The 13,442-nt window shown below is 43.4% G+C and overlaps 1 protein-coding gene across 2 annotated transcripts in view; it reads left to right on the forward strand.

Moving 5' to 3' along the window:
• Nucleotides 1-13,177, forward strand: part of LOC120994013 (probable tRNA methyltransferase 9B) — a 67,525-nt gene extending 54,348 nt beyond the window's left edge. For both annotated transcript variants that reach the window (XM_040422474.1, XM_040422475.1), the window contains exons 4-5: nucleotides 8,522-8,695; nucleotides 12,124-13,177. In XM_040422474.1, the coding sequence (XP_040278408.1) occupies nucleotides 8,522-8,695; nucleotides 12,124-13,091 (1,142 nt within the window). In that variant the 3' untranslated portion in view covers nucleotides 13,092-13,177. The remainder of the gene's footprint in view (nucleotides 1-8,521; nucleotides 8,696-12,123) is intronic.
• Nucleotides 13,178-13,442: the final 265 nt, after the last annotated feature.

The raw sequence follows: 13,442 nt of genomic DNA on the forward strand, positions 1-13,442 counted from the left end.
AAACAGAAAGTAAATCCTTGCCGTCTGGCGCTAAGCTATACAGTTATGTCCTGACTATACGGTGTGGGGCTGCTCCCCGACACCGCTAACACAAATGGTAAAGCAAACCTTTTGTTTCTCTTGCATCCAAACATAGCTCTCCCTTCAGCCACACAGGTTACAATCCTGAGACTCAGCACATGAGACCTGTTGTGCTCTCTTCCTGTTTATTTAAAGTCCACCTGGAGGTGAACTCCAGTGAACCACAATCTCTGGACCGGAACCAAGCCTGCCTTAGAGGCTGGAAAAACCCGGGCCGGATTCCGGTTTAGTCCCTCACAACAGAGCGCATGCGAGGTGAAACATACCTATCATCTACCACCTCGCCTCGCATACCGTCACATATCCCCCCCCCTCTGCTCTAGCCCCCGCGGCTGAGCAACTGTCCCCAGCATACAATGCATGCGGGAGAGGGCATCCGCATTGTTTTGGAGCTTGCCCGGCCTATGCTCTACTGAAAACTTAAAGGGCTGTAAGGCCAGAAACCACCTTGTCACGCGGCTATTTTTTTCCCTGTTGTCACACATCCACTTTAGGGGTGCATGGTCGGTGACAAGCTTAAACGACCTTCCCAGTAAGTAATATTTCAGCGAGTCAAGGGCCCATTTAATAGCAAGACATTCCTTCTCGACAATGGCATAGTTCTTTTCATGCTTGTTCAGCTTTCGGCTCAGGTATACCACTGGGTGCTCCTCACCGTCTCTGGTTTGGGATAGGACAGCCCCTAGGCTCACCTCAGAGGCATCCGTCTGTACCACAAACTCCTTTGAGAAGTCCGGGGTTACCAACACCGGTAGTACACAAAGGGCCCGCTTTAACTTCTGGAAGGCCTCCTCGGCTTCAGGATTCTATTTAACCATGGCCGACCCTCTGCCCTTTGTCAGGTCGGTCAGAGGGGCGGCAATGGTGGCAAAGTCGGGTATAAACCGCCGGTAATACCCCGTAATGCCAATAAAGGCCCGAACTTGTTTTTTGTTTATCGGTTGGGGCCATTTTTGAATTGCCTAAACCTTATTGGTCTGGGGCTTGACCAGTCCCCGGCCAATAACGTAGCCAAGGTATTTGGCTTCCTCCAGGCCTATGGCACACTTTTTTGGGTTGGCCGTGAGACCTGCTTTCTTAAGGGAATCTACCACTGCTTGTACCCGAAGCAGGTGCGATTCCCAATCTGGGCTGTGGACGACCACATCGTCCAAATAAGCAGCTGCTTACGGGCGATGCGGGCTCAAAGTTTTATCCATCATTCGTTGGAATGATGCAGGAGCTCCATGCAGACCAAAAGGCATCCGCTTATACTGAAACGATCCTTCAGGAGTGGAAAAGGCCGTTTTCTCCTTGGCTGATTCAGTTAGGGGTATCTGCCAGTAGCCTTTCGTCAGGTCTAGGGTCGTTATGTAGCGGGCTTGTCCCAACCTGTCCACGAGTTCGTCGACCCGAGGCATCGGGTAGGCATCAAACTTGGAGACACTGTTGAGTTTCCTAAAGTCATTACAAAACCTAACAGTGCCATCGGGTTTTGGGACCAGCACTATGGGGCTCGACCAATCACTGTGGGACTCTTCTATCACGCCCAATTCTAGCATCATTTTTATTTCCTTTGCGACTGCCTCTCGCCTGGCCTCCGGTATTCTATATGCCTTTACATTTACGCGAACCCCAGGTTCTGTCACTATGTCATGCTGAATCACGTTGGTTCGTCCGGGTAAGGGGGAGAAAAAGTCTCTATTTTTGTACAAAAACGCCCTAACGTCACTTTGTTGCACCAGGGATAGGGATTCCGTTATGGGGACGTCAGGGATCACCGGTCGCCGGACTGTTGCGGCCGGAGATGTGGCCAATAAAATCTCTCTGTCCTTCCAGGGTTTTAAGAGATTTACATGATAAATCTGTTGTGGCTTCCGTTTCCCGGGTTGGTAGACTTTGTAGTTGACCTCTCCTACTTTTTCAACCACCTCAAAGGGACCCTGCCACTTAGCCAGGAACTTGCTTTCAACCGTGGGAACCAGTACCAACACTCGGTCCCCGGGGCTGAAAGTACGGACCTTGGCACCCCGATTATAGACCCTCCTCTGGGCCTCCTGAGCTCGCTCCATATGTTGACGAACCAGGGGCAAGACAGCTGCGATTCGATCCTGCATCAAGGAAACATGCTCTATGACGCTTCGATACGGGGTGGCCTCTCCTTCCCACGTCTCTTTGGCGACATCTAGAAGCCCTCTGGGATGTCTACCATACAAGAGCTCAAAGGGGGAATACCCTGTGGACCCCTGCGGAACCTCGCGTATGGCAAACATAAGATATGGTAGCAAAAAATCCCAATTTTTCCCATCTCTGTCAACCACCTTTTTCAGCATACTTTTCAGCGTTTTATTAAATCGCTCCACAAGTCCATCCGTTTGGGGGTGGTAGACCGAGGTGCGGAGATGGGAAATTTTATATACTTTACACAGTTCCTTGGTGACCCTGGACATAAATGGGGTGCCTTGATCGGTTAAGATCTCCTTTGGGATCCCCACTCGACTAAACACCTGGACTAATTCCTTGGCGATAGTCTTAGCGGAGGTGTTACGCAAGGGGATGGCCTCAGGGTAGCGCGTCGCGTAGTCCAGGATCACCAGAATATGCTGGTGACCCCGGGCAGACTTCACCACTGGCCCCACCAGGTCCATGCCAATCCGTTCAAAAGGGACCTCAATTATTGGTAGAGCGACCAGGGGACTGCGAAAGTGGGGCGCCGGTGCTGACAATTGGCACTCGGGGCACGACTCACAGTACTGCCTGACATCTGCATGCAACCCAGGCCAGAAAAATCGCTGGGTGATTCTCTCCCTGGTCTTTTCAACGCCGAGATGTCCCCCCATCACTGGACTATGTGCCAGGTCTAGGACCCACAGTCTCATTAGCTGCAAAATCAGTCTTAACATTACCCCTGCTTTTGAACCCTGGAACAGTCTTACCAGATCCTGGGGGTAATCTTGCGTCCCAAGACGCTCCACGGTGGGGCATAGACGGATTCAGCAAGTCCTCAGAAGCAAGGTACCTCTCCACTAGGTCCACCAACTGGGTTGCAGTGTTGGGGTCCCCCTGTCCGACCCACTTCTTCAGTGTCGCAGGGAGTACACGCAGGTACCGGTCCATTACTACACGCTCCACGATCTGAGGGCCGGTCAAGGTCTCTGGCTGCAACCACTTCCGGGTGAGATGGATCAGGTCAAACATTTGAGAACGGGGTGGCTTGCCGCTGGAGTAAGTCCACTGATGCACACGCTGGGCTCGGACTGCCATGGTGACACCCAAGCGTGCAAGTATCTCCGTCTTCAGTGTCTCATAGTCCTGGGCCTTATCCGGTTCAAGATCAAAGTACGCCTTTTGAGGTTCCCCGGAGAAAACGGGGCCACTAGACCCGCCCACTGTTCTTTTGGCCACTCCTCGCGGACAGCAACTCTCTCAAAAGTCGCAAGGTAGGCCTCAACATCATCAGTAGGTGTCATCTTCTGTAGGTGGTACGAGGCACGTACCAATTTTGGTTCCCCTGGCGCAGGAGGTGCGAACCCTTTTTTCAGTTCCACAAGAGCCTCTGCGAACTGCCGGTTCATCTCCTGTTGGGCCGCCTGTTGTGCTGCAGCGGCCTCTGCGACTTGGCGGTTGGATTCCCGCTGAGCTGCATTGGCCTGTAGCAGGGCCTTTAACATTTCCTCCATTTTCAGAAAATGCCCGCTGAGTCCACCACGTGTGCGAGATTAGCTGGTGGGGATCACCTTTTCTGAAAACAGACAGTCCGTATGCAGACAGTTTCTTTGAAAGTCTGGCTGGTTGCCAGGTTTATTTAGCCCAAAAGGTTTGCACAGCAGAAAACAAACAAAACAGAAAGTAAATCCTTGCCGTCTGGCGCTAAGCTATACAGTTATGTCCTGACTATACGGTGTGGGGCTGCTCCCCGACACCGCCAACACAAATGGTAAAGCAAACCTTTTGTTTCTCTTGCATCCAAACATAGCTCTCCCTTCAGCCACACAGGTTACAATCCTGAGACTCAGCACATGAGACCTGTTGTGCTCTCTTCCTGTTTATTTAAAGTCCACCTGGAGGTGAACTCCAGTGAACCACAATCTCTGGACCGGAACCAAGCCTGCCTTAGAGGCTGGAAAAACCCGGGCCGGATTCCGGTTCAGTCCCTCACAAGAGAGCGCATGCGAGGTGAAACATACCTATCATCTACCACCTCGCCTCGCATACCGTCACAATGCATATATGTATATATATGCATGCCTCTCAACCCTTCCTCAACAGCCGCGTTACTGAACGCTCATGCACAATGGCTGTAGGCTCATGCGTCCTTTTGCGGAGGTGACAAACCTGGTCAGTCGAACCCAAGGCAACATCATCGACCTCATCCCATATGCATTTTTTCTGGAGCGTGCCCTGCGAAGAGTGCTGGATCAGGCCGTAGATGAGCATGAAGAGGAAGAGTTGTGGTCACCATCACCACCAGAAGCAGCCTTGTCGTCGTCGATTGCTGGACCTGCGGCAATGCAGAGAGAGGAGTCTGAAGAAGAGGAGTCAGAAGAGGAAGGTGGCTTTGAGGAGGTGGAAGACCAACCACAGCAGGCGTCCCAGGGACCCTTGGTGTTGTACGTGGCTGGGTGGAGGAAGAGACCTTCAATGACGTCAGTGAGGACAAGGAATGGGACATGGCTAGCTTGGTATCCAACCTTGTGCAAATAGACTGTTTGCGGTTGTTTGCGGTGCGTTAAACGGGGAGTTTGGTCTGTCACTGTGAAGCGGGCGTAACCCTTACACTACCTGATCAATACATACCTGATGTTTTAAAGCACGTTATTCAAAACAATTTAGGAATGTTATGTGATTTATGCCCTTTATGGATTAAAACTCGACTCTGCGTCAACTACGTAATTTTCCATGGGAGTTTTGCCATGGATCCCCCTCCGGCATGCCACAGTCCAGGTGTTAGTCCCCTTGAAACAACTTTTCCATCACTATTGTGGCCAGAAAGAGTCTCTGTGGGTTTTAAAATTCGCCTGCCTATTGAAGTCTATGGCGGTTCGCCCAATCGTGAACATTTGCGAAAATTCGCATTCGCCGTTCGCGAACAGAAAATTTTATGCTCGCGACATCTCTAATGGTGACCTATATCCTCCATCCTTCCCACATCTTATCAAACTTCAGCAGTCTGTCCTTTGACTTTATATGGAATCTTTCACAGGCTAAAGAGTATTTTACATAGTATTCCCACATTTGAATCGATGGTACTCTTTTTTTTTTTTTTCACCCATTGCGTAACTATACATCTTCTTGCCTGGAATAACAGTTTAGCGACTAGATCTTGATGTCGGGCAGGTCCAACACTTCTCATATTGCCCAAGATACATACTTCAAACCTTCTTGGGATCTCTGCTGATAATTTTGAATTTGAACAATCACCTTGCTCCAAAACTCTTCAATAAACTTACAATGCCATAAAAGATGTACGTCGTCTAGCCCTATCTCCTCACACTTCTGGCATTTAAATATTAAATAATTAAATCATTTCTATAATACTATATTTTATTCGTTTTTTAGGGGTATAGTAGAGTCAATGGACAACAAAATATTGCATAAGTCTGTGAGAGGGGTTTTTAGTAACTTTTTTTTAACCCCGTCAAAATCGTCCCCCAACTTTCGGTGTCCATCGAGTCAACCACTCCTTCCCATAATTTTTCCTATCAGTCCGCCCACCTTATTTAACTTTTGCTGTATCAAAGCATTATAAACCAGAGATATTTCTTTTTTCTTGAGTCGTTTTTGTGATTTTGACTAACACCTTCGGGAGTCCCTTAATATCTTTCTTGTCATGCTAACAGGATTTTATGGCATGTCTCAACTGATAATAATAATAAAAAATCTTTATTGGGAATTTCATATCTCTTTCAATTCTTGAAACCCTATTAACTCCCCATTCTTCCAGATCTCCCCCAGTCTATATATCCCTTGATTCCACCATATGTTGTTTTCTATTGAGCCTAATTCTCTTAAGTTAGTATTTTTCCATAAAAGAGTGTCCTCGTAGAGCTCTGTATTATTCCAAAAGGATTTAACTTCCATCCATACTTTGTGCCATAAATGTATTGACGAAGACTCCCTAAAAAAAATCTTGTGTATGAAAACCGGCCTCTAGTATCTGACAGATATTACAACCTGGTGCTTTTTTATCAATCGCACTCATTATTGATTTAAACATACGCGTGTCCCCCCAGGCCACCAAATTCCTTACTCGACCAGCTAAAAATATATATATTTAAGTCAGGGACAGACAGACCCCCCTCTTTCTCAGGGTATTGTATTATCTGCATTTTAATTCTGGGTCTTCGCCCCTCCATATTAATTCTCTTAAAAGGTTCTCTATAATCTTTTTGATATTTACTGATAAGTTCCATAAGGGGTAATTAATCATTGGAAGTAAACTCATTTTTATTAGAGAGATTTTCCCTGCCATTGACAGTCGTAACTTTTTCCATATTGATATCTTACTTCTCATTTTATTTATTAATGGTATTACATTCAGTCTTATGTAATCCTGTGGGTTATTTGTAATGTAAATGCCCAAGTATTTTACACTCTCCCCTTTTTTTTATAATCTCTAAAGGTTCTGGATTAAATCCTAATAAGGGGTCTAAGGGGATACATGCAGACTTGCTCCAATTAATCTTTAAACCTGTAATCTTCCCAAATCTTTCAAATATCTCATATAATTCAGTGAATCGTGAGATCCTAAAAAAAAAGCATCAAGTCGTCAGTGTACATAGAGATTTTCTCTTGATGGCTCCCATATTTAAACCCAATTATGTTTTTATCTTGTCTAATCATGATGGCGAGGGGTTCCATTACTAAAGCAAAGAGTAAGGGGGAAAGGGGGCAGCCCTGCCTCACTCCTCTTTCTAATGAGAAGGAGTCAGTCAGGTCCTCGTTAATCACTATCCTTGCTTTTACATCTGTGTATAATAATTTTATCCATGAGATAAAATTCTCCTCAGAGTAGCGATCAGGAACCTCCATTCTATTGTATCAAATGCTTTTGAGGCATCCAGAGTTACTATCAATCTTTCCCCACTATTATCTGCTTTTAGTTGGATATTTAAAAAACATCGCATTATATTGCCCGTAGTTGTTTTGCCTGGCATAAATCCAGCTTGATCTTTATGTACAAGTGAATTTACAACTCCTTTTAATCTATTTGCTGACACTTTTGCTAAGATTTTATTATCTGTGTTTATCAATGAAATAGGTCTATATGAATCCATTAATTTAGGATTCTTTCCTGGTTTTATGATTAACGTGATCAATGATTCCTTCAAAGGAGTCTGGTAACCTTTTTTTTTTTTTTTTTCCCTAGAAACGTTCCACATCTGTAACAATTTGGGGGTCAATACTTTTCTGTATATTCCATATAATTCAAAAGGAATCCCATCTGAGCCCGGAGATTTATTTTTTGCAGTGGAGTCTAGTATCTTATCAATTTCAAGTGGATTAATTTCCCCTTCCAGTCTTGCTTTCTGATCTTCCCCTTAGCATGTAAAATGTTAAAATATATATTTTTTTCTTTAAATCTCAAATCCTAATGTGTATATCCATTGTGCGAACATGCCCTTAATCTAACCCATGAACCATTAAAATACATGTAGCAAAATTCAAGTAAAGTGAAAACTCTGTATTTTAGCTTTTTTGAGGCTTGTAAAACAAATTTCCCAATTTTTAAAGGTGGAGCTAATTTTTATTTTTTTTATATAGCCACTTTGTCATAAATGTTTCTTTTCTCTTACATGTAGAAAAGATTATGGAAAAATGCCTGAAACCCCCCCAAAAAACACCATACCATAGTTTGAGAAAAAAGGTATGAGTCAAAAAATGCGACAAAAGTGAGGAAAAAGGGCACAAAAAACAGTTTTCCCTAAGTGCCTAATAGCCAACAAATGGTGGCAGTATTTTTGGAAGAGAAAAGAACGAATATGCAGTTTTCACTAAAACGCAGTGTGTGAAACCACCCTAAAGACAAAAAATCCCAATTACACTAATATTTTTAATGATAATCCAGCATTATGTTGCTCTCTTACTAGTTACACAGCATAGACTCCAGCCAAAGGTCTATGATAACAGATGAAACAAGCTCATCCAATAAATAAGTGTGGCAATGTCTAGCTGAGCCGGGTAACATAGCAGGGCATACCACCACCGATGCTACATTATTAACTGTGTGGTGTTGGCAGAGAGATGGTGCCATGTACAGGCGTAAACTCACTGAGATTTATCAAAACTAAGTCAAAAAGTGGAGCAGTTGCCCATTGCAACCAATGAGATTGCAATGAGAGGTGGAATGTGAACGGTTGCAATGAGCAACTACCCCACTTTTCTTTTGCACCATTTCTTGTACATTTTCTGCAGGACGATGCTATTTTCAGTCATCTCATGAATTTCAATATGATTCCAGGTTGTGGAAATGGAAAATATCTCCATATCAACAGTCAGACATATAAAATGGGATGTGATTATTGCTTGCCGTTGGTGGAAGCTGCAAGAAATCGAGGTTATGAAGTAATGGCTTGTGATGGACTTCGGCTCCCGTACCGTGGTGGCTGTTTTGATGCTGTCCTGTCCATAGCTGGTGAGTTAAACATTAAAGAGTCACTGTGCTTTTAGTAAACTTTTCATATGTCATAGACGCATATCAAAAGATTGGTGGGGATGTGAGTGCTGAGTACCCCGCCGATCTATAGAACAAGAGGAGAGAAGCGCTCGCTTAGCGTGCTCTGTGTCCTCACTGCACAAGACGGGCCTATAGGCTTTAAAACGAGAACTTCTCTCTGCTCGTTCTAGAGATCGGTGGGGGTCTGACCCCCACCAATCTAAACTTTTGACATGTCCCTATGAGAACTTCATGGCCGATCTTATTTTTAAATTTTATTTTATGCACTTACCTTATATAGCGCTGTTATATTCCGCAGTGCTTTACAGACATTAACATCAAGCTATCCCCAATGGGGCCCACAATCTAAGGCTACTTTCACACTAGCGTTTTCAATTCTGCTATTGAGATCTGTCATAGGATCTCAATAGCGGAAGAAAACTGTTCCGTTTTGTTCCCATTCATTGTTAATAGGGACAAAACTGAACTGAACGAAATGGAGTGCACCACAATGCATTCCGTTCCGTTTGGTTGTGTCCCCATCGTGGACAGAATTACGCTGCAAGCGTTGTAAGTCAATGGGGACATTTTCTCTGACACAATAGAAAACTGATCCGTCCCCTATTGACTTTTAATGGTGTTCATGACGGATTTGTCATGGCTATAGAAGACATAATACAACCGGATCCGTTCATGATGGATGCATGCGGTTGTATTATTGTAATAGAAGCCTTTTTGCAGATCCGTAACGTGTGAAAGTAGCCTAAGATCCAACGCCAGAGCTACCCTAAAACAGCTGATAGGCCATCATTATCTGATTGGCAGGGGATCAACACCCGTTACCCCTCCGATCAGCTGTTTTAGGGTAGCTCTGGCGTTGGAACTACAGTATACAGTGTACAGTGGATGGAGCTAGTTACTGCAGCACTGTTACCTTTCATTTCAATGTGAGCAGTGCTGCAGTAACCGGCAATAGTCCACTACACAATGGATTGAGCTGTGCAGTTCAGCTGCCAGGTTCCAGGGCCAACACTAACCCGAATTAGCTGATCAGCGGGAGTAGGCCATCAGTAGTAAAATCCTGGGCAACCCCTTTGAAATAAGTATAAAATCATCCTTTTAATATTTCTAAACAGATATTGCTGCATCAATAGAAAGGACTGTGCAGCTTATAATCACTTCTATCATAATCGCCCCACCAACAATAAGAGAGCGCATCACTGGCAAGACACACCTTGCAGTCTGAGAAGCATTGAAATACACTATTAGGTTTTCACCATCTAGCCTTTGCAAGCAAATTCTATGACAACCCTTGATAACAGGCGCAATTTAGTAGATTCAAGTACATGTTAACTCTCACAGGGGCCATACAGGTGCATCTCAGTAAAGCGAATATCATCGAAGAGTTAATTTATTTCAGTAATTCAATTCAAAAAGTGAAACTTATGCAGATTCATTACCCACAGTGATCTAGTTCAAGTGTTTATTTCAATTAATTTGATGATTATAGCTTACAGCTAATGAAAACCCAAAAGTCAGTATCTCAGAAAATTTGAATATTGTGAAAGAGTTCAATATTGTAGACTCATGGTGTCACACACCTGCAAAGGTTTCCTAACCCTTTAAATTGTCCCTCAGTCTGGTTCAGTAGGTTACACAATCATGGGGAAGACTGCTGACTTGACAGTTGTCCAGAAAACAGTCATTGACACCCTCCACAAGGAGATAAGCCACAAAAGCTGTTCAGTGTGTTTTATCCAAGTATATATAATGTAACGTTGAGTGGAAGTGTGGTAGAAAAAGGTGCACAAGCAACAGAGATAACCACAGCCTTGAAAGGATTGTCAAGAAAAGACCTTTCAGGAATTTAGCGGAGATTCATAAGGAGTGGACTGCGCTTGAGACAGTGCTTCAAGAGCCACCACGCACAGACATATACAGGACCTGGGCTACAACTGTAACATTCCTTGTGTCAACCCACTCATGAACCAGAGACAACGTCAGAAGTGTCTTACCTGGGCTCAGAGGAAAAAGGACTGGACTGTTGCTCAGTGGTCCAAAGTCCTGTTTTCCGATGAAAGTAAATTTGGCATTTCTTTTGGAAATCAAAGTCCCAGAGTCTGTCGGAAGACTCTTCAATTTGATTGAGGTCCAGTCTGAAGTTTTCACAGTTAGGCCTCTTTCACACGGGCGTTGCGGGAAAATGTGCAGGTGCGTTGCGGGAACACCCGCGATTTTTCAGCGCGAGTGCAAAACATTGTAATGCGTTTTTCACTCGCGTGAGAAAAATCACGCATGTTTGGTACCGAAACCCGAACTTCTTCACAGAAGTTCGGGCTTGGGTTAGGTGTTGTGTAGATGTTATTATTTTCCCTTATAACATGGTTATAAGGGAAAATAATAGCATTCTGAATACAGAATGCTTAGTAGGTGATCAATTGAGGGTTAAAAAAAAATAAAAAAATTAACTCACCTTCTCCTCTTGTTCGCGTAGTTCCCGGTCTCTTCTTTACTTCTTTAATGATGAGCTGTGGGCTAAAGGACCTTTAGTGACGTCAGATCACATGCTCCAATCACATGGTCCATGTGATTGGAGCATGTGATCTGACGTCACCACAGGTCCTAGCCGGTAGTTCATCTTTTAAGAAGAAAAGAAGAGACCGGGAACAACGCGAACAAGAGGAGAAGGTGAGTTAATTTATTTTATTTTTTTTAACCCTCAATTGATCACCTACTAAGCATTCTGTATTCAGAATGCTATTATTTTCCCTTATAATCATGTTATAAGGGAAAATAATACAGTGAATAGACTGTCACCTAGCAACCATGCGTGAAAATCGCACCGCATCCGCACTTGCTTGCGGATGCTTGCGATTTTCACGCAACCCCATTCACTTCTATGGGGCCTGCGTTGAAACAGAAACTCTCTAAACCTAGATGCACCTAATTGCGCCACTTTTTTTGCGCAATTTATGGCAAACTCTAGATATACCCACATTAATAAATGTGGGCCAGTGAGTCCATGTTGCTCCTGTTTTTCTTTTTTTTATCTTTGTGAAAAAAAATAAAAAATTAAATTGTGCACCTGTGTTAGGCCTAACTCACACATGCATATTCTGGTCATTATTTTGCATCAGTATTTGTAAGCCAAATGATTTACTGTTCTCCCGTGTTTTGGACCCACTCATGATTTTGCCATTCAAAAACTGATACAAAATACTGACCAAACTATGCAGGTGTGAATAAGGTCTTAGATATAACTACAGTTTTGTGTCTTTTTATATAAACAATGTTTATCACAGACAACAAGCTAAATTGCAGAACTTTTCATTACACAATAAAACACCTTCATTGACATAAAAAACCCTCACAAACACTCTAACCTCCTCTTTTTTTGGCCTCTACAGTGATCCACCATTTCTCAACCAAGGAACGTCGTGTTCTAGCTATTAAGGAGATGACTCGGATATTGAAAGTGGGTGGACAGATGATGATCTATGTATGGGCAATGGAACAAAAGAGAAGAAAGTTTGAGAAGCAAGATTTACTAATACCTTGGAACATACAGCCAAGTACAAAAAACCTCTCCGACAAACTGTGGAACTCCTGGCAACCAGACCTCAATATAAACTTCAACAAAGGCCATGCCTCCACAAACCAAAGGACTAAGAGTTCTTCATTTCTAGATCATCAGAGTTCGCTATATCAGAATGAACTTCATTCATCCAAGTTCTTAGCGCGCTCCTTAGATTCAGGATTGAATGAGACTCTTTACTCTGGGGCCAGTGAGAGAAATTATGGAAGCATATTCCGTAGAATGTATAATCTCTGCATGGACATGAAGATAGGTAGAAATACATTTTCCTCCAAGCCTTTGCATTACTTCAGGAACATTGGAGATCTTGTGCCAAATCATGTGCAAAACTTTGAGAATAATACCAACGTGGTGGCAGAACTGTTGAGATCGTCGACCACTAATAGGACTTTTTGTAAGTCTCCAACTGTTGAACTTGACAAGGAAATAATTAATTTTAATGTGGTTCCTCTACGAGAGTTGGGTTCTAAATACAGGGGATCGAATGATCCCAAACTTAATTTTACAAAGAGTTATGTAAATCCTTGTGAAACAAAGACTAGAAATAGAAGAGACCAATCCCTAAACAGCGGTAACAATGATCATGAGATAGTTTCACCAGACCATCAGCTCCTGCAAGGTGTAAACAATGGCTGTCTACGTTACTATCACATTTTTAAGCAGGGTGAGCTCAGTGACCTAATAGAACAATGCATTCCGGAGCTTCGTGTTGTGCAGACTTTTTTTGATAATTCCAACTGGTGTGTTATTGCAGAAAAGATTCAACCTCCGATGGAGTAATTGGTTGTTGACAATCCAGTTAATTATGTTCTTTCTAAGGGATAACATGTTTAAATTACCATAGAATTTTTTTAAGTAATTTTATTCTGCATATTTATGTGGTGTGTACTAGCTTCTGACTATATTTATATATTTATTGTTTTTATTACTGTAAGTTTTAAATAAACATCCGTATCCGTATCTATAATCTGTACTCCATGTACACTCATTCTGTAGAACAGGTTTATATAGCATTCAGATTTGTCAGTCCTGGATGATCTGGTTTACCATGACCTCAGCTGCACTACAAAATGTTTACAGAGTTTAAGGTACGCATACTTAAAAATCACCATACATGATATGGAAAACTGC

Source organism: Bufo bufo, chromosome 3 (genome assembly GCF_905171765.1).
Source record: "Bufo bufo chromosome 3, aBufBuf1.1, whole genome shotgun sequence".
In the NCBI taxonomy this organism is placed as follows: domain Eukaryota; kingdom Metazoa; phylum Chordata; class Amphibia; order Anura; family Bufonidae; genus Bufo; species Bufo bufo.